This window comes from Hyperoodon ampullatus (assembly GCF_949752795.1).
Source record: "Hyperoodon ampullatus genome assembly, chromosome: 13".
Classification (NCBI taxonomy): domain Eukaryota; kingdom Metazoa; phylum Chordata; class Mammalia; order Artiodactyla; family Ziphiidae; genus Hyperoodon; species Hyperoodon ampullatus.
The window spans coordinates 16,429,332-16,454,601 of NC_136926.1; the positions used below are offsets into that span (position 1 = coordinate 16,429,332).

At 43.1% G+C, this 25,270-nt stretch overlaps 1 protein-coding gene and 1 long non-coding RNA gene across 2 annotated transcripts; both read right to left on the reverse strand.

The window, feature by feature from the left end:
• Positions 1-356: 356 nt before the first annotated feature.
• Positions 357-1,117, reverse strand: LOC307062393. Its single transcript, XR_013811218.1, has 2 exons — positions 1,058-1,117; positions 357-936 (listed from the first exon to the last, which is right to left on the reverse strand). It is a non-coding gene; the product is annotated as an uncharacterized lncRNA (long non-coding RNA).
• A 1,786-nt stretch (positions 1,118-2,903) lies between these two features.
• TRAFD1 (TRAF-type zinc finger domain containing 1) lies at positions 2,904-21,395 on the reverse strand. Its single transcript, XM_079717528.1, has 12 exons — positions 21,350-21,395; positions 19,404-19,462; positions 13,213-13,348; positions 13,049-13,102; positions 9,604-10,006; positions 8,733-8,939; positions 7,223-7,299; positions 5,770-5,997; positions 4,601-4,721; positions 3,559-3,898; positions 3,248-3,320; positions 2,904-3,018 (listed from the first exon to the last, which is right to left on the reverse strand). The coding sequence occupies exons 2-12, from the start codon at positions 19,448-19,450 to the stop codon at positions 2,959-2,961; spliced, it is 1,746 nt and encodes a 581-aa protein (XP_079573654.1). The 5' UTR covers positions 19,451-19,462; positions 21,350-21,395; the 3' UTR covers positions 2,904-2,958.
• Between the last annotated feature and the right edge of the window lie 3,875 nt (positions 21,396-25,270).

A 25,270-nucleotide genomic window follows, 5' to 3' on the forward strand; every position in this document is an offset into this window, starting at 1 on the left:
AGGAAATCAATGAAATGGAAGCAGAAAAACAAAGTTGATTTTTTGAGATCAATGTAATTGATAAATCTCTAACCCAGTAGTTGCCCTGCTATGGCCCATAATCCAGCTACCTGTTTTTGTAAATAAAGTTTTATTCACCCATTCATTTGTGTATTGTCCATGGCTGTGTTCACTCTATAACAGCGTTGTTGAGTACAGTAAGTCCTGTACAAATGAACGAGTTCCATTCCGAAAGTGAGTTCATAAGTGCAACAAAAGTTAGCCTAGGTACCCAACTAACACAATCGGCTATATAGTACTGTACTGTAATACTTTATAATACTTTTCAAATAATACATTAAAAAAACCACAAGAAATAAAGAAAACATTTTTAATCTTACAGTACAGTGCCTTGAAAAGTACAGTAGTACAGTGCAACAGCTGGCATACAGAGGCCGGCATCGAGGGAACAGGCAAGAAAAGTTACTGACTGGAGGAGGGAAAGGAGGTGGGAGATGGTAGAGCTGAAGGATTGCCAGCAATAGGAGACGTAGGGCAAGCTGCTATTTCACTCATGCCTGACGTTGATGGCACAGGTTCCGGTTCCTTGCTGGATTCAATTCTATCTACCCTCCTGAGAAAACGATCCAGTGATGTCTAGCTCCTTTTTTTCTCGTCATAGGTGACATGGTAGCACTGGATTGCATTTTGAATGGCTGCTGTAACCTTTGTGTACCGTTCTACATTCGGTTCCTGTGCCTCAAAAACTAACAGTGCTTCCTCAGATAAAGAAAATTCCCTTGCCATTTCCTGCGTCGTGAATCTCTTCGGTTCTTCATTTACTTCTTCTTCCTCTTGTCTCTCTTCGTCCTTTCTCTGGGCCTCCAATTCCTGGCGCTTCTTAGCAGTACCAGCTACATCACCGCTGCTTTTACGCTTGCTTCTAGACATCCTGGGCTTGAAATAAAGATACTGTACTACTGTACTCTATACAGTACTGTACAGTACACAGAAACACAGCCACTTGTAGAGGATGCATGCACGTGACAATGTACACCAGACACGTGAACTAACTTACATGACTGGACATGCAAACTCACGTTCGCATCTTTGAAAGTTCGCAACTTGAAGGTTGGTATGTAGGGGGCTTACTGTAGTTGAAATACACACAGTATAGCCTGCAAAACCTTAAATATTTACTATTTGGCTTTTATCCAAGAAAAGTTTGGCGATCCCTGCTCTAGCCAAACACATTAGGGAAAGAGAAAAGACACAAATTATCAACAAATGAAATTAAAGAGGTGACATCACTACAAACTTTACAGATATTTCTAAAATAATAAGGGAATATTATGAATACCTTATGTTAATAAGTTAAACAATTTATTGAAATGGACAAATTCCTTGAAAGACACAAGCCATCAAAATTCACTGAAGAGGAAATAAATAGGGAATTCCCTGGCGGTCCAGTGGTTGGGACTTGGCGATTTCACTGCCATGAGCCTGGGTTCCGTCCCCTTTTTTGAACCTACACCCCCTGCAGTGGAAGCATGGGGTCTTAATCCCTGGACCACCAGAGAAGTCCCCCTTTTTCTTTATCTCAGTATAATTCAGACCCGGATTCAAGTCCCAGCTGTCATGAATTAGCTGCATAGCCTATGCAAGTCACTCCTTTCCACATATGAAATTGGGGCAATTCTTCCTACCTTTTCCCACCCCCACTAGGTTGTTGAGAGAAATACAAATGAGCTCAAAATGACCTAAGGTACTAGATGGTCCAGGGCAAAGTATGAGGTGCTGAGGGGTAATGAATAATGCTGCTAAGGTTCAACAACTCTCAGGACTGAGGCTTCTGAGGAATCTGCCTTCCTCTCTTCAGTTGGAGGCGGCCCCCAGCCCACCCCAAATCATCCCCAGAGCTACAGCCACCTGTCAGTTTCCTCCAACTCCAGTAAAAGAGAAAACTATACCTTGAATGTCTGGCACTCTGAGAAGGATGATGCTGAATCTGCTGGGGTTCCAAGAAGCACAGAGAAAACCTAGCCCTGCTCACCTTCCCCATTCTTCAGAGCTGATTCCAGTCCACTCTGGTCTCCCTAAAGTCTCCAAAGACCACGCAGGAGAAGGAACCACAAGACTCAGCTGAACTCCAAGTACAAACTTTATTTCTATCACAAGGATGTTAATAATTATAATAATAACAGTAAAATAAAAAGAGGGGGAGGTGGCTCTGATACTTGGTTTTCAGAGCAAGCCATGAGCTTAGGCCTCACTCCTGATTAGCACAGAGCCCAGCATGGCCCTGGAGGGGACAGGGAACCCCCGGCCTTTCCCATCAGAAGGCAGTGAAGGCAAAGGAGCCATGCTCCCCATCAGAAACAGAAGGCAGTGATGCCAAATGCCAAAGAAGCAGATTAAAACAAAGCCTGTACATAGTCCGCTCACCTGTGGCTCAACTCAGCTCCAAACCTCGTTCCTAACACATATTGCAACTGGCCTGAACACTTTACCAAAGCTCCTCCACGCACACCAGAGGCCCAAATTCTAGAGTGAGGATGGGCAGTACACAGGAGAGGATATCCAAAAGTTCCCCAATTTAGGCCACCACAGGAAGAGCGTCACCTCACTGGTGGGGACCAGGTTTCCAGAACCCTCCCTCTTTCCACCAAGACCACACAGCACCATGAAGCAGTGGTGACAGTATGTCAAAAGATGAAGCCCTGGTGGGCCGAGAGGCCATAACTTATGCTGCCAAAAGGCAGCAGCTAAGCTGAAACATTCTCAACAGCCTCCCTGCTGACCCTCCCTCAAACCCCCAAACTCCCACAGCACAATCTCAAAAGACACAAAATGGCCATAGCCTAGAAAAAGTTAAATCTGTCAGATGGCCCCTACCCACAGAGCCCAAGGGGCGGGGCTGCACCACGGCAAGTTGTGCAGGAAAGATGGAACCGATGCGCAAGTTCCCTGCAGACACTGTTACTCCTCCTCCTCTTCCTCCTCTGCATCCCCAGCTCCCTGCTGCTTGGGGGGTTTTGCCTGTTGAACAATAGAACACAAACGAAATTTACGTAGAAAGTAAGAAAGCAGCACTCCTCCTGAAGAGCGCCAGAAATGTCAGGCTTCTATGGAAACCTCCTCATCAAAAGCAAAAGAACCGTCCTCAGCCACAACCGGCCTGATGCCCAGCTGCTTCTGACTTCAAGAACCATACCAGCCCACCCACTTCTGAGTCCTCAGTGAGCATTCTGGGCTGGATCCCGCTCACCTTTGCAGTTCTGCTGCGGTAGCTGGCCGTCGTGGGGGTGACCCGGGGGTTCCTGCCACCGTCACTCCTGCCACTGAAAGAGAAGGATTGGAAACTAGTTCCCGAGATGCCCCGAGCAAAACTAAGAAAACTCAGAACAGAACCGCTGGAACCAGACAAAAGCAGCTCTCCAGTAGCCGATAAAACTAATGAATAAAAAACCACACAGAGCAAAAGAACATTTTGAATCAGGCCACGATACAAGCGAAGTCCACACTTCCACGTTCTCCTGAGCCACCCACAAGCTCCACTCCCAGGCTACTGATTCTCACCTTGCTCCGTATCTCCCTGAAGGCCCACGGGGGAAAGAGGGCACAAGGTTTTCTGGGTAGAGACTTCGAGCGGAGTGAACCACTGGAACGTGCCCAGGAGCCAGGGCCCCATTATGGCTGTTTCGATTGCGCCCCTGGATGCCCTGACTGTCTAAGTTGTTGAGCTTCAGGGCGCGAGGAGGGCTGGGCTGGCACCCAGGTCTGGGGCCTGATGTGGATGTTGACAGGCGGTTAGAAGTAGCCGTCATATTGTTAGTGGGTCTGCTGGCAGGGAGAGGATAGGTGGGCCCTTTGGCCATTTCCTGCTTGATATCATCCATGTAACCAGAAGACAGGTCTCCTGAGAAGAGAAAAGAGCACCAGCTTTAGGGAAAAGGCTGCTCTTGCTATTAGTGCTGGATTCGGGGCAGGAACAAAAGATGCTGGGTAAAAGATGACTGCCTCGCCCCTAAAGGATGCTGAAACCCATGTCTCCGGGACAGGGTTGGGAACATTAATCCACACTGTACACTTACCGCCTAAGTCCTCACTAACTAGTCAACAGTGGTGCACAAGCAAACTCTGAAGAATCATTTCTAATTGGCTTTAGGCTTCTAATGGCAACTGGGTTTCAAAAGCAGTTTTACTTGCCTAGTTGTGAGACTATTACATAATAAGAATACTGATAATAAGTTTGATTACCCTACTCTAGTTGAGCATATTTCAACTAGAAGCAGGGGCCCACGGCAGCCACAGTAAGGCTGAAAATTATCTTCCAATCATCCACTAAGTGTACCGACAGGGACCAGCGGCTGAATAAGCACTGACTGATATGCATACCTCATGGCTGTCCCCAAAGCCATTACCCTATAAAGCTACATACCCGAGACACCTGAGTCTAACACAGGACCACAGCTAGCCCCAAGGGAGTCCCCAGTGAGCTCGTACTGTGCTTGCTAATTTGGGATGAAGGTAAAACCCATTTTAGAGTAGCAGATGAGAAGTGGGAAGCAGGCCCAAGGCAGCAGCAGACCTGCAGCCTTGGCTCAGCCCTGGCTAATACCCTGGTGTCTGACACGCCTCTTGGGCAGCTCTGGTGAGGTCTGTTGAGGCTGGAGATCCTGACTAGGAATCCCCTCCGACATGTGGTTGTTTGCTGTAGCTGGGCGTTGGTCACACTGGTCCTAACAAGAAAAACCATAATTAGTACCTCTGGACTGAGTCATTCCTCGGAGAGGGAGCAGTGGGAGGAGAGGAAGGAACAGCAGGTTGGGTGAACACACCTTATGGGGAGGCTGGCAGAGAGGGCGGGTATCAATGGGACAGGATGACTTTGACAACCACTGAGAGGAAGGGCCTGGGACTAAGAGGAAGCACACCTGGAACAGAGCAATCATTCCAACTAGCACTGACAGAAGCACTTTCCGATTTGTGCAGGGATGAAAGAAGGGCTGGTCTTAGGAGCCCAGAAAAGCATGTCTACATTTTGACCACAGAGAATTTGCACCACTGCTTATTTTGTAGTCTCCCAAGGAGACAACAAGCAGTGACTTATCTACTACTTGATCCAAAGGCAAAAGTCTTTATTACAGAAATGCAATGTGTGGTGTTCTAGCAACAGCTAGCTATATGGCATTGATTACAGAAATGCCCCTGAACTACCTTCAGTGTTAGCTCCCATAACAAACAAGATGGGGCACAAAACGTATCTTCCACTAAGATGCTGGCATCCTAGGCTGCAAAAGCTGAAAAAGGACTTCAGATTATCTAGTTTAACTCCTTCATTTACAGATGTCCCCGAGGGAATGGGACCTATCTTAGGCCAACCATATGGCAAAGCTAGAATTAGATCCCAGCCTCCTGGAATGCAAGACGCAAGTGCCACCCCAACAGGAAGAGCCCACGTGGTCAAAAGTAGAAACTGGCGATGACCTCAGGGAGATGCTCTTCTAAACCCTCTGGCAAGTCCTCCATGCCTGCTTAAATGGAGTCCTGGCTCCTTGGGCCACAGCTAGTGATGGGATGGTTTCCACTGCCAGAAGGCAGAGAAAGTCCAAAGGCCTGAGGTACTTTATACCTCAGACAGCTCACAAAACAGGACATGGCCAGTAGCCAGATCAGGTATGCACACAACTTAAAGGCCAAAGAGGCATTCTTGGCTCTAAAAGCCTCAGGTTCACTCAGAGGATCAACAGGATGGAAGAAGTGGACAGGTCCTCCAAGTGTTCTTACCTGGTGATGGAACAGCACCTCCTCTTCCAGCTGGACCCCACAGAATTCACATGGGATGATGATGCTGTCCTCCACAGGTGAACTGCTCAGGCCCATCAAAGAGTCTAACTGGTTACTTGCAGCCTGCTGCATCAACTTCTGGAAGATGACATCAGGGTCCTCCACCCCTTTGGGAGAAGCATTGCCCACACTGATCGGAGGTAAGGCACATGAAGGGTTACAACTTGTCTGTCTCAAAAAACATAGGTTAAGAAAAAAAAAAAAAAAGCAGAGGTTAAGGAACAAACTAAATTCTGAGAATATTTTCCAGAAGTCACAAAATTTTAATAATGCTTAATATTGGGGAGAGGAACTAAAAAGGGCCAGAGGAACACAGATGGAACACTCACTTTGCTTTTATTTTAAACTTTTCTGTACTGTTTTAATTTTTTTTTACTGTGTTTATTCTTTTTAAATTAATTTGAAAAGATTCAAGATTCTTCCCACAGTCATACAGTAAGAGAGGCCCTAATACTCTTTGTTATCCCTATTAATTTTCTTATGCTACTCCCAAACCAAATACTAGATGTATTCAGATGCTGTATTGTTCCACTTACAGGGGGAATGCATGTTCCACCCAGAGCACAGGGACTACTTAACAGCTATGGAAGTGCGAGACTAGGCCAAACCAAATCAGAGAGTAAGTGTTGAGGGGAAAAGTGGCTCCCTGCATCAGTGGAGCCACTCGTCAAACACAAAGGCTACTCTCTAATCATTCCTAAATAGCGCAAGAACCTTCAATCATTCAAAATACCTGACACCTTTCATATACCAGGCGTTAAGAGATTCCAGAAACTAAGGAAACCCAGAACCTGTTCTCAAGGAACTCGGCAGAGTGGTGCAGACCAACAGGGGATCAGCAAGACGACACCACAGGGTGCGGGTAACAGGCTAATAGAGCTGTGGGCACAGGACTTGTGGGGAGCACGCAGGTGGGACCTCTGGCCTAGGCTTCGGAGCGTTCCACAGGATGGTTTCCTGAAAGTCATGTCTGAACTGAGTCTATGAGTGAGGGGTGTGTTAAGGAAGCGGGGTAGCTGGCAGAAAAGTAAAGTGAAAACAGATCCCTGACCCTCCTGGGAACTGCAAGGACTTCAGTATGGCTCCAATAAATCAAATGTACCATGAGATGAGACCAGATTACAAGATGGTCAGTAGAGATGTACACTAACACCACAGAATGCAGTCAGCAACTGGGCCTGCTGGTATAAATGTTACTTTGCCCAAGAGGGAATGAGGCTGAGTTCTCATGCCCACATGTCAGTCACCCCAGGGTTAAAAACACAGTTGCTACTCCTATCACAGGAGTTGTATTAAAATAGTTTGCTCAAGATCTCGTGTGGCCTGCAACACCAATAGGGCCTGCACACATTCCTCCCTAAAGCTTAAAGCCCTCAGGTAATTCACAACACACCTGATGGTCAATCAGCAGTTCCTCTGGGTAGAGCTCCTCACAAAATTCACAAGGCAACATGGTCTCATCAGCTGCACCTAGGTATCAGGCCACACAGTCAGACTTGAACAAAAACAAACTTGATTCTACCTTTTATCCCCCCTGGGGGGTTTGATAGGAAAGTCTGATTTCCTTTGCAATTTCTTAGACATAGCAATTTGTGGGGCTGAAAATCCTTGAAGGGAAACTATTTAAGAGACAAACCCTAAGCAAAAAACTTGCACTACAGAAAGAGATTTACTTGTCACCATTTCCTGAGAAGCAGTAAAGTAGTTTACCCACTACTCCAATTAAGGAAGAAATTTAAATGTGTCATAACCCTAGTCACTAATCTAAAAACCTTCTGTGCATTATTTCAATCCTCAGGGAACATGTTATGAAGTAGATCCACATGACCCTCATTTTACAGATGAAGAAACTGAGGCTTGGATATTACTGGAAGACAAATATCCTGAGAAGAAAAACCCTCCCAGTACAAAATATAAACAAAAGATGCTGAATAAAAATAACTTAAATGAGAAAATATTGCGTTGGCCAAAAAGGTCGTTCAGGTTTTTCCGTAAGATGTTACAAAAACCCAAAAGAACTTTTTGGCCAACCCCAATAAATAAGAGTAATTTTAACCCCAGGCATCCCAAAACACAACAGCCTCAGTCAGACTGTTGAACAAGGGACGGTGAACGATGCGAGGAGGTAAGGAAACTTGCCTAACTAGGTTTTGGCTCTACATAGAAGAGAGAAAAATCTCTACTAAGGAACAGTAACCAGAGTTTGGCCTTTACATGGGTTTGAGTAGAGAATCTACATTTATGTTTTTACATAAACTCACATTTATGGTTTTAAGAAGCCAGGCCAAAACTTCAATTTAAAATTATTCCAGTCAGTAGTATCCCCAGGAGCCTGCTAGAAGCATATATAAATACCCTCAGAGGAACAAACCAGAAAACTTAATGTTAAAACACACGCACGCACGCATGCACGCACACAGAGGGAAGCAGCAGGCCACCGTTGAGAGTCAGTAGAAACAGCAAATAGCAAAAAATAGACTTTAGGTATATTTTCAGACACAAAAGAAAAACAAGTATTTTTAACATGTTTAAAGATATGACAGGGACTTCCCTGGTGGTCCAGTGGTTAAGACTCTGTGCTCCCAATGCAGGGGCCTGGGTTCAATCCCTGGTCAAGGAACTAGATCCCACATGCCGCAACTAAAGATCCCATGTGCCACAACTACGACCTGGTGCAGCATGCATGCATGCATGCAAGAATGAATGAATAAATAAATAAATAAATAAATAAATAAATGAATGAATGAATAAATAAATAAATAAAAAAGAGTTGGGAAAAGCAAATGAACAAAATTAAAAAAAAATTCTATCTCATGAAAAACTTTCAATTTTATATAAATTGTTTAGTGTAAGACTTTAAAAAACTGCAGAGACAGAGGCTAGTGTAGAGTAAACAAACATACCCCTTATGTCATTCAGAGCACCGGGACCTTCATAGGACTGGTCTGCCTCACATATGACCCTCCAGAAGTCCTGCTCTGCCAAGCTGGGGGCCTGGCCTTCATTTTGCAGACTTAGGGCCAACATGAAATCCAAGTTTGCACTGTCTTCACCACCCTCTTTGAGGGTCTGTCGGCTTCTATTCCTTTCCTGCCTTTCTTGTTCTTCCACTGGGGAAGAAAAAAAAGAAGCCAGTATTCAAGAGACGTTAAAGATGGTGCCATCCCTTAGTTCAAGTCCATGCCTAGCAAATATTCAAGGTTTATAGGAATCTGTGCAGGAACAAAAGAGGCCCAGTCCTTCAGTGCTCATGGGACTCCAAATGTTAAGTCTGCCATGATAAAAGCCTCCATTATTATTCTAACTTTTATTAATAAACAATATTAATGAGCTATAACTATGAGATAGGCACTGTGCTAGGCATTTTATATGTATTTTCTGCATTATAGCAGGATGGCTTAAAGCATGGGGTCAGATTGCCTGAATTCAAATCCCAGCTCTACCACCCACCCATCCTCATAAAACTGTTGTGAGAACTAAATGAGTTAATACATCTAAAGCACTTTGTAAATGCCTTTAAGCACATAGGGTATACTCAGTAAATGTCAGCTATTAACAGCATTGTCATCCATCAACCCTAACTGTCATCCAACAAAAATCCAATAGCAAAGAGGTTCTGTTATTCCAATCTATAGGAAAGTTAAGTATTCTTCCTTATGTTACCCAGCTACAATCAGGTTTCTATAATTAAGATCTATTTGGCTCCAAAGCCCTGTTCCCACTTGCCCTAAGATCTGATACCATTCCAGTTTTCTAATCCCAAACACAACTCACATAGATTATTCTGAATTGGAAACTGGGCTGTCATGCTCCTTTGGTTGGTGGTTCTACTTTGGAAAAGTTCTGATTCAAAGGCTCTCAGGGGCCTTCGAGGGAGCCTCATGGGTGGGTCCAGAGCCCCAATTTGTCTGAGTTGGGATGCAATCCAGATACCATCTTGACCCCAAGAATCAACATATGCATTAGGCGGCATGGCAACCTCATCTCTCTTTTCCTCCACATCTCTCCCACAAACTTCAGGGTGAGTCTTCAGATCTTTCACCAGGACATTGCGCCCACAGTTGCCACATAACTCTGTCCGGGCACCACAGTAATCTTCATGGTCTTTCAGTTTGAGAACAGAAAGTTCCAAATCACAGTGCTGGCAAAGGGCAAGTCGTAGAGGACACTCAGTCTCCTGCAAAACAGAATAATGAGGCAGTTAATATGTGAATCTAAGACATGCCATGTTTCTTTGTTTTGTTTTGTTTTGTTTTTGCGGTATGCAGGCCTCTCACTGTTGTGGCCTCTCCCGTTGTGGAGCACAGGCTCCGGACGCGCAGGCCCAGCGGCCATGGCTCACAGGCCTAGCCGCTCTGAGGCATGTGGGATCTTCCTGGACCGGGGCACGAACCCGTGTCCCCTGCATCGGCAGGCAGACTCTCAACCACTGAGCCACCAGGGAAGCCCCAGGCCATGTTTTATAAAGTATAGGGCAAGGAAAGTAAAAAAGTATTTACAAAAATATTCTCTTCCAACCCTAGCTTTGCCTGCCATGGCTTTTCTATGTATTTATGAGTCACCACTTCCCTCTTTGTCCTGTCACCAAGTTCTACAAAGGAAAAGAAAGTCTTATAAGGAATCTACTCACTCAGCCACCCTACCATCATTTTGTGCACACATTACAAAGTAACCCAAAATCAGCCAGTGAAGCCCAGGAGCAAACAGCAAAAGCACAGCAATTCATATATGCTTGTCAAAGCTCCCCCAGACCAATTTCCCCTTACTACTCTGATTTAAGTACCTGGCAATGAGGAAAAGGGATTGTCCTTTAGAAAGACATTGATTTTTCAAATCTGCACATTTGTATATAGCACTGGCTTTTTTTTTTTTTTTTAAATTTTTGGCTGCGTTGGGTTTTTGTTGCTGTGCGTGGGCTTTCTCTAGCTGCGACGACCAGGGGCCACTCCCTGTTGCAGTGCGCAGGCCTCTCATTGTGGTGGCTTCCCTTGTTGCGGAGCATGGGCTCTAGGCACTCAGGCTTCAGTAGTTACAGCACGTGGGCTCAGTAGTTGTGGCTCACGGGCTCTAGAGCGCAGGCTCAGTAGCTGTGGCGCACAGGCTTAGTTGCTCCACGACATGTGGGATCTTCCCGGAACAGGGCCCGAACCCATGTCTCCTGCATTGACAGGCTAATTCTTAACCACTGCGCCACCAGGGGAGCCCAGCACTGGCTTTAAATTGACCAAATAAGTCAAGAATCACCAATGAAGATGACCCCAAGAATGTGAATGTATTCAGCAGATGAAGGACAAAACTTTTATACTTAATTTGAAATTGTCACTAAAGCACTAAATAATTAATATTTCTTTAAAAAGATATGAAAGAATATGTTACTATGATATGGACGTTCCAAAACTTGGGAACTTAAACTCAGAACTTTCATACATCACTTCTAAAGTTTAGACACTTTACAACCACTGTGTCAAAGAGCAAAATTTCTTTTCATACAAATTAAACCCAAGTTTTATTCTAAATGATACTTCAAACATTTTTCACATTGTTTGTATATGCATGGAATATCTCTTACAGAAAACATAAGAAACTGACAAAGAGTGCTTAGGAATAGGGGTGGAAGAGAGATAATTTTTATATATAAGCTTTTGTGGCTTTAAAATTATATACCATGTAGCTATAATATCAATTCAGAAAGATGGTTTTTTGTTTGTTTGTTTGTTCTGCGGTACGCAGGCCTCTCACTGTTGTGGCCTCTCCCGTTGCGGAGCACAGGCTCCGGACGCGCAGGCTCAGTGGCCATGGCTCACGGGCCCAGCCGCTCCGTGGCATGTGGGATCTTCCCGGACCGGGGCACGAACCCGTGTCCCCTGCATCGGCAGGCGGACTCTCAACCACTGCATCACCAGGGAAGCCCAGAAAGATGTTTTTTTAAAGAAAAGTTTTATCAGATAAATGCCGCTGATTTAAGTTACTCAAAAGCAAAAGAGCAAATAATTGCTGGCACACACCACATAATATAAAGTACTTTGTTAACAACCCTAAAAATTGCTAGTAACTCACAAGAACAGCAAATAAAGTGTCAACTTTTTTTTTTTTAAGGAGAATTTATTTTTAAGTCTTTAATCTGTGGTCTACAATTGTCACAGCCTGACTTGCAGGAATGTTAGGAAATACTTTGTACTTGTACCTTTATAATGATTGGTGTTATCACCATATGACTCCCAGAAATAGCTGGGAGAAAAAGGAGAAGAGGGGGACAATTGATTGGAGTTGTTTTATGCAGCAAGTAGATGTTAAGAGCCAAAGAAATACTTATTATTATTGTTAATATGACCTCAATCATAACCCCCCTTTTGCTGGTGAGGCCTAGTAAAACGTTAAGTCAAATGCTTAGAAAAAATAATGACGGTAAGAGTGCTAAATTATTTATGAGATGTTTATCTCTGAGCTGTGGGGTCATGAGTAGTTCTTTCTTTCTTTTTATATTTTCCAAGTTTTCTACATTGAATATGAATCACCTTTTAAAATTATAAATTAATAAATTAATAGTTTTTTTAGATACATAGAATGAAATGCACAAATCATAAGTGCATACCTTGATGAATTTTTACATACATACACACACTCTTGCATGACCACCAACTAGATAGTTGTTGGGATTTTTAACTGGTGAATATGCTCATTCAAAAAAACAATAATAAATAAATATATATATATATGTATATACATGTATATATATACACACACAAACATACTCATTCAACTACAGCCAATTTTATCTCAACTAGGGACCAAATGATATTCTCTCATCAAATGCTCTCTGAGAATTTATTGGGGTATAAACAGCATGTCATCCAAGTGATCAAGAAGTCAAAATGGAATTACAAGATGTAAGGCAGGCTGTGTGCTAGAGGTCGTACCACACCGGCAATCCCAGGCTTGGTTTAGCACTCAAGTGAGCCTGCCAATAAACAAACCCCAGGAGAAATGACTCGGTTCCAAAGGGAAAAAGGCTCTGAGGCTTGAGCATAAAGCACAGCAGCTAAGCAGTCAAATCTGGCAGCAAACAAAGTCTCAAATAGGCTTTGAGAGGCAGTGTGCATGGAGCTGGTGGAGAACAAAGACTCAACAACACTGGCTTTCTGCTCTGCATGTGGCTCTGTAATCTCAATAGAATTGGCCCCATGGTAATTCACTGCCTTCATAGTGCAGGGCAACTAACCTCATGCTTCTTTAACTGCCTCTTCTCCAACTTCTTGTTACATTTGCAGGTCACCTAGGATAAGAAGCAAGAATCAGCAAGTTATTTGTGACAACATGCTCGCTTGCTATTACACAATAGCAAGTATAATCCATTTATTAACATCTAAGTACTTGGTGGTTCACCTGACAGTGTTCTGTAGCCATGTGAGTCTCCATGTCAGATTTGGGAAATGGTTCCTTGCAGATAGGACACATACCAATGTTCCTTTGACAGTGGATCTCATGGATGGTAAAGTTAAACACAGGAATTTCTTTTTTGCTATAGAAATAGATCAAAGAAAAAGGCAAGAATTACTGACATCTACGCCTAGAGGTATCACACGGAAATCTGTCCTGTCCAATCTTTAGTCTCCATTATCTCTCTTCAGTGAGTATCTAGTGTATAAGCTCTTACGGCTGTTACTACCCCTGCTTTTCAAGAATTAACTCCTGAAGGTTTTGAGTCTTCTGTGCAACACTCTGAGTTGTCAGTGCTATGCACTATCTCTAAAAGCTCAGCCTCACTTTCTAGATGTCAGAGCTTATCACAACTAACAGCATGAAGTCAGATGCCAGGAAGAGCTAGCTGAGCTAGGCTTTTCCAAAACCATCCATGCCCCAAAGCACAATGATCCACTCCAGGATTATTTAAAAAACAGCCTACCATTTATTTTCACTCTCAGTCTCAGGTAGCTTTAATCTCAGTAGATTTTATTCCACTAAAAATCAAACCAAAAGGAGCAGATGCCAGCTTTGGGATCGTCAGTGGGGGAAGGGGAACTTGCCTCCTTTATGTCCAACGTGCCTTTCAAAGCAGGCTGGACGCTAATTGGGACCAAGCTCTGTGGCTGGGTTGGTATAAACTTCACTGCAGAAATGTACAAAAGTGAAATCCTGAACCCCTCTCCCAGAGTACATATACACTCAAAGTAGAGGCACATAATATTCAAAGGCCTTCCTTTCACTCATTTTTGGTTATGACCATTAGAAAGCTCCAATTTCACAGTCTAACTAAAGGATGCATTAAAAGAATGTGCCTGTAAGTATGTCACCTAGAATAAATTTTCAGAAAATAAAATACTGAACAGGATAAATACAGATAGTTACACAACAAATCTTTAATAACCCATTTTGCCTCTGAAGCTGAATACTACAGAAACCTTCTCCCACGTTAAGTTGTAGATAGATTATTTCTTTTATAGTTTTTATCTTCATAGTCTAAGAAACATTTCAAAGTAGGATGAATGATGTGCCTCCAGCGATAGTCATACTCCCAATCTCAAAGACCAAGACACCAAAAAATGCAAATTCATTTTTATCCAAAGGTAGAACTATCAAGGCATCTCTCATACCAAAACTGGAAGGTGATACAGAATAACAATCAAGTGTGAGAGACGGGAAGAAAACTCAAATGGATAAAGAGGGAAATGACCAATGTTTCAATACATTTAACTTCTCCTATTTCTCCAAAACTCCCAGCTTTCTAAGGAAACCACTGGTTTTAAATTAACCCAGCCTAAGTTTTTCAAAACTGTGGAATATTAAAATATATAGTGGAAGGAGCTATAAATCAAAGTTATCATCTAACTCTATTAAACTAATAAATATTAAAATTAGTCGCACTATTAAAGATGTTATGAAACTAGTACTCTAAAACATTGCTAGTGGTAGTATAAAACCACTGCTTTTCAACAGTCTACAGGACTTCCCTGGTGGCGCAGTGGTTAAGAATCTGCCTGCCAATGCAGGGGACATGGGTTCAAGCCCTGGTTCGGGAAGATCCCACATGCCGTGGAGCAACGAAGCCTGTGAGCCACAACTACTGAAGCCACCCACGCACTGCAACAAAGAGTAGCCCCTACTCCCGGCAACTAGGGAAAGCCCGCGTGCAGCAAAAAAGACCCAACGCAGCTGAAAATAAATAAATTAATCAATTAACTTAAAAATAGTAATAATTTAAAAAAATTTTAAATAAACTGTCTACAAATGCATCTCTAGGACCATAAAATTATATGCTTAAAGAGTATTTAAAGACCCTGTAATTACATGTTAAAGACCCAGTAATTCCACTCTTGGGATTATGAATATTATCATTAGTGTCATAAAATGGTAAAAAACTGAAAACCATTAAAAATATCTAAACTCTAAGGGAACAGCTAGTTAAATATGGTACACCAACAAAGTGCAAGAAGCAAAGTTGTATCCTGATTGCAAATCCTATGTGCACAAATGCCACAAAAAATTAAAGCCAGTAACTACTGCTTACAGTGCTGAGATTCTACATTCTTTTTTCATAATTTTGACAATAATTTTCTTTTGAAGTCAAGAAAATAAATGTCTATAGTTTTTATTTTACAGGGCTATTTTCACATAGAGCATTCTACATACATAATGCCACTAAAATTTTAGAATTAAAAAATATTAAGGACCATAACATAAAGAAGCAAGAATCAAAAGCAGCTGTTAGGTAAGGTCACAGAGCATTTACTATTACACATTTTCACCTCTTGGGAAACCTTGAAAGAAAAAGATAAAAGCTATTTGCAACAATTACATGAAACAGTTGCCTGATGGTTTTGCTTTCTTTTTAAATTTAACTGCCAAGGTAGTTCCGCCAAATGTACTAACCAGACAAAATACCAATATACTTGCTACCCACCTACAGATAAAATCAAGACATTCTAAGTGAGATAAATGAGAACACAATTCCATTCTAGATAAAACTGCTAAAAGCCCCAAGAAAGGACTAGCCAAGTTAGAGATGAAATTTCATTTTAGATAGAAATGAATGAAAGGCAAGCCAAGGTTTTCAGAAAAATCCCCGGTAGCCTTCCAAATGCTAAACACATGGAGCCATGCAAAAATAAAAAGTCAAAGCCTTCTAACACTGAAGTTTCTGTTCCCTAGATGCAAACTCTCCCATCAATCGGACAATACAGTAAGAAAAGAGATAACATGCAAAAAACATCTTCAGTCACAACAAACTATTCTTTTTACTGGCCCAGCAGGTTTAATCGCAGCTCATATTTTGATGAGTACCTTAACTTTTCTTAAGGAACAACAGGAATATGGCTCTAGGGACAAAATTTTAAAACCTGGAATTTAAACAGGGCTACTCAGACGGGAGGTTTGTGCTGGCTTAGTCAGCTTTCCATGTTAATCTGCTTTTTTTCTTTAAATAAATTGCCTTGGCTTTAATAACCTTGTTTTCATTAACTTTCCATTAACTTACCCACTCCCTACCCCGCTTTTTTTTTAAACTCCCTTAGCATAGTTATTTATATACTGTCCTAGGTTTGAGATTCCTTCAAATTGGAGTGGACTGATAAAATAAGAATATCTTAACTGATGTTAAAGCCAATTTGTCTGTTTTCTTATAAAATCACGTTTCCCTGTGAATATCTGTATCATTGATTATTACACTTTGCATCAGGAACAGTACACATAAAGCCTAAACAGAGCTACAATAGTTTTAAAATGGCAAAAGTGATAGTAGCACAGTAGAAAAAAATACCCTATAAGGCAAGACACCCTCACAGAAATAAAATCTTAATTCCATGCAGGGAAAGAATATTGTGACCAGCAGTTGTTTTGATTATATCCTAATGCTGCCAAGAAGCTGAGCAGCAAGAAAAAGGCAGTAAAAAAAAGAAAAATTTTCATCTGGCTCAACCTTTCAACAATCTGGGTCAAACTATTTTCCTTATCAACATCTCTGAGAACAAATGCATGGACACCAAGAGGGCAAAGTGGGGTGGGGGTGGAGGATGAATTGGGATTGACATGTATACACCAACATGTATAAAACAGATAACTATGAACATGGGGAAAAAAATAAAGAAATGATTTTAAAAAAAGACAACCCACTGAATGGGAGAAAATAGTTGCAAATGTATGATATCATTTATATGTGGAATCTAACAAAATATGACCAACTAGTGTATATAACAAAAAAGCAGCAGACTCACAGACACACTGAGGAAACTAGTGGTTATGAGTGGGGGGTGGGGAGGAACAATATAGGGGACGGGGAGCAGGAGGTACAAAGTATTGTAAGATGGGCTCAAGGATGTATTGTACAACACAGGGAATATAGGCAATATTTTGTATTAACTGTAAATGGAAAGTAACTTTAAAAATTGTAAAAATAAAATAAACTTTTAATTAAAAAAAAAGAAATAGATAATCTGAATAGGCCTGTATCTATTAATGAAATTGAACCAATAATTAATAACCATTCAAAACAGAAAAAAAAATCTCTGGACTTCCCTGGTGGCGCAGTGGTTAAGAATCTGCCCGCCAATGCAGGGGACACGGGTTCGAGCCCTAGTCCAGGAAGATCCCACATGCCGCGGAACAACTAAGCCCATGTGCCACAACTACTGAGTCCGTGTGTTGCAACTACTGAAGCCCGTGTGCCTAGAGCCCGTGTTCCACAACAAGAGAAGCCACTGCAATGAGAAGATGGTGCACTGCAACAAAGAGTAGCCCCTGCTTGCCGCAGCTAGAGAAAGCCTGCACACAGCAACAAAGAACCAATGCAGCCAAATAAATAAATAAATAAAATTTAAAAATAAATTTATTAAAAAAAAAATGAGGTCTGTGAGTGACTTTCAAAAAAAATACATCTCTCACCTTCTAACACAGTTTGGTAAGTTAAACTAGCACAGATAGTTCTGCTTTGCTTTTTTCTTTTGCTTTCAGTAAGGGAACTTGTATATCATTGAAATACCAGGTTCTTGAGAAACCCCAACCAGGAATCAGCTGATTACTAGCTGAACTCTTAAGTTTCATTTCAGCAAGAAAGAGTTGCTCTTTCTTGTCACTCTTGTCGGTTAAAAACAACAAAATAAGAAAGCTTGACATTCAAGTCTGCATTCAGTCTTTCCACTAACAGTTTTGAAATCATGAAATGATAATGATTAAATTGGACTGTTGGAAGACTTTGACTAGACTTTCTTTTTTTTTTTTTTAAAGCAGTGGAACATTCCTTCAGCAAAATCCTTTATAAAAACAGTTGAGCTGGGGCTTCCCTGGTGGCGCAGTGATTAAGAATCTGCCTGCCAATGCAGGGGACACGGGTTCGAGCCCTGGTCCGGGAAGATCCCACATGTCGTGGCGCAACTAAGTCTGTGTGCCACAATTACTGAGCCTGCGCTCTGGAGCCTGAGACACAACTACTAAGCCCATGTGCCACAACTACTGAAGCCTGCGGCACCTAGAGTCCATGCTCCGCAACAAGAGAAGCCACTGCAATGAGAAGCTGGCGCACTGCAACAAAGAGTAGCACCTGCTCACCACAACTAGAGAAAGCCAGTGCGCAGCAACGAAGACCCAACGCAGCCAAGAATAAATAAATAAATTTATATATATATATATATATATAAAAAAGGGCTTCCCTGGTGGCGTAGTGGTTGAGAGTCTGCCTGCCGATGCAGGGGATACAGGTTCGTGCCCCAGTCTGGGAAGATCCCACATGCCGCAGAGCAGCTGGGCCTGTGAGCCATGGCCGCTGAGCCTGCACGTCTGGAGCCTGTGCTCCGCAACGGGAGAGGCCACAACAGTGAGAGGCCCGCGTACCGCCAAAAAAAAAAAAAAAAAAAAAAAAAAAGTTGAGCTGCTCTGGTTGTACATATAGAGCCAAGTTCACACTAAACCTTGCTCCCAATCAACCTCAAGACAGCCACTGTAGCCATTCAGGGAAATCCTTGCAACACACTTTAAAAAACACTGCTCTAGTCCGAACATTTCATTATATTTTTAGCATCTTTTAAAAAGCAGGGACTTTCCTGGTGATCCAGTGGCTAAGACTCTGCACTCCCAATGTGGGGGGGCCCGAGTTCGATCCCCGGTCAGGGAACTGGATCCCACGTGCCGGAACTAAGAGCTCACGTGCCACAACTAAAGATCCTGCATGCCACAACTAAGACCCAGTGTAGCCAAATAGATAAAAAATTTTTTTAAAAAAGCAAAAAAAAGTTAAAAAGTACAATATTTTTCCAGGAAGACAAAAAATAAATTCCCTTACCTATAGGTCAGAAAAGTGAGGTTTCAAAGCAGTCAAGTGACTTGCCAAGTCATTAACTAATTAATGGTAGGAACCAGAGCACTGAATCCCAGCTTCATCCCATCAGTCTAGTCACTACTCTATGCTACCTAAACCAACCATGTTGTTGAATTTCTAGAACAGGCAATTTTATCCAAAATTGTTTAAAAAGCTTTAGTCCCACATATTTGCACAACATATTATATGGCTCCAATTTTAACCTGCCAGTAAATAAACCAACTCTTTAAAGAACTGTCCTCATTCCAAGAACATTTCTTAGATTCCTTACCAGTTGTCACACAGTCGAGTGTCCTGACCATCCAGAAATTCAGCCATCTTTAGCTGTTCCTGAAAACAACAAAGGAAGAAGTATGATCTTTCAATTTCATTTCTGCTTTAAGAATGACATGCAAAACACAAAAGCAAACAAAAAAAAAACAGTGCACAGAAAATGTCACCAAAACCAGTGCATTTCATTTAATACCCAACACACTAGGGTTTTACCTTTTGATTTTTTAATTTTCATTTTAAGATAATTTGACTTGCAAAAACAGCACAAAGACTTCCCACATACCTCTCACCGAGTACTTCATAAATAACCATAGTAAAATGACCAAGTGCAGGAAACTAACACTAATACAATACTAATAACTAACCTACAATTAGTTAATTTCACAAATCATGCCCCTAATGCCCTTTCTCTGGTTCAGGATGCAATCCAGAGTCACATATTGCATTTAGCTGTTATTTCTCCTTAATATTCTTTGATCTGGGAGATTTCTTCAGTCTTTCTTTCTTTCTTTTTTTTTTTTTTTTGGTCTCGAGGCATGCAGTATCTTAGTTCCCTGACTAGGGATCGAACCTGTGCCCTCTGTAGTGGAAGCATGGAGCCCTAACCACTGGACCACCAGGGAATTCCTTCAGTCTTTCATCTTGCATAACTTTATTAAATGAGCTGGCTAGTTATTCTGTAGAATATACGTCAGTCTGGGTTCATCTGATGTTTTCTCATGATTAATACATTTTGGACAGAAATACCATAGAAGTGATGTTGTGCTCATCTCAGTGCATTATATCAGAAAGCACATGATGTTAACAGTCTTATTATTACGGATGATGCTAACTTTTATCATTTAGTTGAGATCGTGTCTGCCAGGTTTCACCACTGAAAATTTTTCCTTCTTTCTCAACAAGATATCAATACAGAAAGCAAAGCCCTTGCAACTTTAATACCTGTATTTACTTTAGATTATTCCAGCCCACTAAGGCAAGGTAAGAGCCTCAGACGAGGGAAGTGCCCGGTTTTCTAGCAGCAAGGGAGTTGGGGTGACGCGCAGGGCTCGGAGTCGGCCCCACTGAGGCCAATTCTGGTTCTGCCACTCAGCAGATGTGTGATTTAACCTCCCTGAGCCTCAGATTCCTCGCGCAGACAACTGACAATATTTTAAAGAGTCACTGGGAGGAGTAAATGAGCGAATGCATGGAAGCACTTTGGTAGAATAAGTTTCCTTCAAACCTTAGAAGGCGCTCCTCTTAGGGGTAAGCCAGCACCCCCGGGATTTCCTGTGCCCAAGGGGGTGGAGACACCACCGCAGGGTCCACACCCAGGAGGAGGCGGTTTCCAACTGCCCCCTCCCAGGGGGCGTCCGAGATGGGGAGTGGAGAGAGCACCAGCTTCACAAATAATAGTTGCCATTTACTGTGTGTTCACTGACTGCTAAACGCTTTACATGGACAATCTTTTAATCCAGACCACAACCCTACGAGGTGAAAGCCATCATCCCCATTTCAGAGACCGCGAAAGAGGAAGTCCAGGGAGACTTCCAGTTGTTCCGAGTGGTGACTCGAACACGGGCCCGTCGGCCTAAAGTCCGCACGAGGCCATCCGCGACCCCTGAGGCTGGCAGCTCGGGGCTCGGGCCCAGCCCCGCCCGGGGCGCGGTGCTCACGGCGGCGCTCGGAACGACGGCCGCCTCCCAGCCCCAGCGGCCAAGGCCTGGAAGGGGCGGTGCCGCCAGGGGCTGTCGAGGCTACGGTTTCCAGAGAAGAAAGTACGGCCTCCCTCACTGGCCAGAGGAGACGCCGCGGCGCGGGCATCTTTCTCCTTACGAGAAACCCCCGCGACCCCCGGGCCCAGAAGCCCCTCGCCCACACACCCCGCCCTCGGGATGCCGGCCTCCTCCCGAACTGGAGGCCGCAGGAGGCTCCCCAGGCGCTGGCCACCGCTTCTCTCACCTGGGACGAGAGGAAGGACGCCGAACCGACCAGCCAGCCAAGACACTGTGCCTCTTCAGTCGTCCCCCGCGCTGAACAACAGCCCCCGGAGCCGCCTCACCACTTCCGACCGTCTTGGAGGAGCGCGCCCATTGGCCAGAGGCGGCCCAGACTCTCTGCCCATTGGATAGCACCGTTGTCGCTCCCAGAGCCCCGCCTTCCACGCTCCGATTGGCTCCTCAGAGCTCCACGGGGGCGCGTCCCTGGAAGTCCCAACCCACGCACATCTGGAAGGAGGGGCAGAGACCGGAGCTGTGAGCCCAGGTCTGCGCCCAGCAACTGCTCCTGACACAGGCTAATCATATTTGCATGAATAATTCTGTACACACATTACTAATATGCCTTATATATTAAGATAACTAATGGCATTTGTTCTCTTGTCATGAGCCATTAATACTTATTAGTCATTCTTGTTGCTGTTATAATGCCCTTGTGCGAGACATCTGCAAGACTCTGCCCATATATGAGCACTTTGCTTTTTGCAGTGGAAAAGTGAGTGCCTGACACTCAGGCCTGGGTTCTAGTTTCTCCACTTGCTGCCTGTATGGATTCTCTGAACTCCTCCCTCATGAATTAAAAAAAAAAAAAAAAGGATAGTTAAATATAGCAGAGAACATATTATTTACAATGCAACAATTTAAAGTCATCATCTTTTTGCAGATTATAAATGCAAGACATTCATGATATAGTGGTAAGCAGGAGAAGCAGGTCACAAAGCATTATTTATTTATAACAGGATAGAATGCTTAGTTTAAACAGGCACTATATTCTCTGATTCCAAAGATATAAAGTTCAAAATCAGGCAAAGTTAATCTAAGGTGAGAGAAGTTAGAATAATGGTTCCCATTTGGAGAGTATGGTCTGCAAGGAAATCTGAGAAAGATTTCCAAGTCCTGGAAATGTTCTATAATTTGATCTGCAAAGTGGTAAACACGGATGTATTAATTAGTAAATGGTCACTAGGCTGTACAGTTAGGATTTAAACACTTTTCATTGTATGTGAAAGAGAACATACCATTCTATATTGTTCTACACCTTGACTTTTTTTTTGTAGTACTACACATTCTGCCTTAGAGATCTATTCATTATTAGCACATCTATCTAGAGCATCTTTGTACTTTTTTAGTAGTGATTCCATTGTATGATGTGCTGTGATTTATTCAACTAGTTCCCTGTTGATAGACAATTTGGCTACAAGGTGCTGTTTTTGAATACAGCATAACCAATACCTGAAGTCCAGAACTACATCAGCACCAGCCTCATTGATTTGCTCAGCAAATTTAAAGAGGGCACCATATGTGGCAAACAAAGGTCAAGCTCCCTGCCTTCCCAGAAGCTTACCGGGGAGACAGGCACAATGGTAATGACAATGAGTGTGATACTGCTGTGGTATAATAAAGAATATAATGTCTCTGATTTTTGTCCCTGGTTCCTGGCACAGAAAAACCTTGGAATTTCCTGAGCAACAGAAGTGTCTATGTTATGCTAATGAGGTGACTCAAATTGAGCCCCTAGATAGCTTCAGAATAGTGGGCTGGTCACCAGAAAGACCAGTCACGTGATTAGAGGATTGGCCTTTTCCACCTCCAGGGAGGGTAGAGGTCTGGAGACTGAGTTCAGTCATGTGACCAGTGATTTCATTTATCGTGCCTTTGGTGACGAAACCTGTGGGCACTTAGGCTGGTGGGAGCTTCCTGGTTGGTGAACCTATTGTGTACCCAGAGTGTGACTCACCCTGACTCCACAGGGAGAAGGCACCAAAGCTCTGTGTTGCCCTTGAAGGCTACATCCTATGTGTCTCTTCATTTGGCCATTCCTGATCTCTATGTTTTCTGATAAAGCTGTAATTGTAAGTTTAGTGCTTTATAATAAAGCTGTAATTGTAAGTTTAGTGCTTTCCCAAGTTCTGTGGGTCCTTCTAGTGAATTACCAAACCTAAGGGAGTCATGGGAAACCCTGAATTTGTAGCCAGTTGGTCAGAAGTATGGTTGGTCTGGGGACCCCCAAATGTGGCTAACAGTTGACATGAGGGCCATCTTGTTGAGGACTAGTAAGATGTTTTTCACTCACAGCAATTAACATCTGACAACAAATGTCTTCAGCTGGGTATCCTACAATTTAATTCAGTTCTCACACTAACTACCTGAGGAGTTAGCAACAGATCCCGCAAGTTAAAGGCTCAGTCCCACAACACTGCTCCCCCTTCCTCCACTTCAGATGCCAGTCACAAGCCCAGTTTGTCACCATGCTTCTGACCAACCGGCTATAAATTGAAGGTTTCCACAACTCCCTCCTCGTATTTGATAATTTGCTATATTGGCTCACAGCACTCAGGGAAACACTTTACTTACGTTTACCAGTTTATCATAAAGGGTTCAATTGATCAGCAAGACTAAGAGGTACATAGGGCAAGGTCTGGATGGGACCCAAGCACAGGAGTGTCTGTCCCAGTGGACTTGAAGTGCTGCACCCTCCCAACACTTGGAAGCTCTCTGAAGGCCATAGTTCAGGGGGTTTTATGGAGGTTCCATTACACAGGCATGGTTGATTAAATCATTGGGGCCATTTGTGGTTAACTCAGTCTCCAGCCTCTCTCCCTTTGGGAGGTGGGCGTAAGGTGAGACTAAAAATTCCAACGCTCTAATCACCTGGTTGATTCATCTGGTAACCAGCCCTCACCCTCAAGCTATCTAGGAACCCACCAAGAGTCACCTCATTAGTATAAACTCAAGCATGGTTGAAAGGAGCTTATAATGAGTAACAAAAAATTCTTCTCACCACTAACGCTCAGGGAATTTTCCAACGGTTTTAGAAGCTCTTAGGCCAGGAACTAGGACAAGTCCAAACATTTATTTCTTGTTATATCGCCATATCACAGGGACTGAGCCCATACACCTTTGGAGTCAGGTGCTAACTCCAGATGGCTAGCATCAGAATTGAATAAGCACACCCAGCTGGGGGTGAAACAGAACAGTTAAGGTGTAAGACCACCCAACTGCCACAGTGACAGTCCACAGAGTCTTTTTGGGTCACAGCAATTAATTACGTGTGGTCTCCAACTGCAGTGAATTCAGGTTATTTGTAAACAGGTTTCTGAACTTTGAAACAGATTTTCCCATAGCAGCAGTGTTACAGTGGTGGTTTCAGTCTCAAACTGATCCACAAAATGTTATTCAGTTTATGACAAAAGTTTCCCCCAATTCTGTGAACTAAATAGAATCCTTTCAACAAAAATCCATTTTCACTAATCAGCCAGAATTGGGGTTTTGCCTTGTAATTAATAATCTTGTCTGATAAAGAAAGCATTCTGAGAACATGTATCTCCTTTCCTCCCCAGCCCCGCCCCACAGCAACAGAAAAGGAATCATTTTTCCCCTCCTTGAAACTGTTATTCTTTTTTTTTTTTTTTTTTTTTTGCAGTACGCGGGCCTCTCACTGTTGTGGCCTCTCCCGTTGCGGAGCACAGGCTCCAGACGTGCAGGCTCAGCGGCCATGGCTCATGGGCCCAGCTGCTCCGCAGCATGTGGGATCTTCCCGGACTGGGACATGAACCTGTGTCCCCTGCATCGGCAGGCGGACTCTCAACCACTGCGCCACCAGGGAAGCCCAAAACTGTTATTCTTTTTAACCAAGAAACTTGACCAACAAACTTCTAGGAAACCAACTTACGTATATGAATCCTCATGCTGTGTAATTACAAAGATGGCTATAACTGTTTTCAGGAATAGAAAAAGGATGGGCTTCCCTGGCTGTCCAGTGGTTAAGGCTTTGTGCTTTCACGTCAGGGGGCATGGGTTCGATCCTTGGTTGGGGAAATAAGATCCCACATGCTGCGCTGAGCAAAAAAAAAAAAAAAAAAAAAAAAGAATGAAAATAGCAACA

Bases quoted from the DNA above. Each gene is read 5' to 3' on its own strand.
- TRAFD1 (XM_079717528.1), bottom strand. From the start codon at position 19,450: ATGGCTGAATTTCTGGATGGTCAGGACACTCGACTGTGTGACAACTG. The intron at 13,349-19,403 runs GTAAGGAATCTA...CTATTTCTATAG, and splicing joins ACTCGACTGTGTGACAACTG to CAAAAAAGAAATTCCTGTGT. The intron at 3,019-3,247 runs GTGAGCGGGATC...ATTGTTCAACAG, and splicing joins ACCGCAGCAGAACTGCAAAG to GCAAAACCCCCCAAGCAGCA.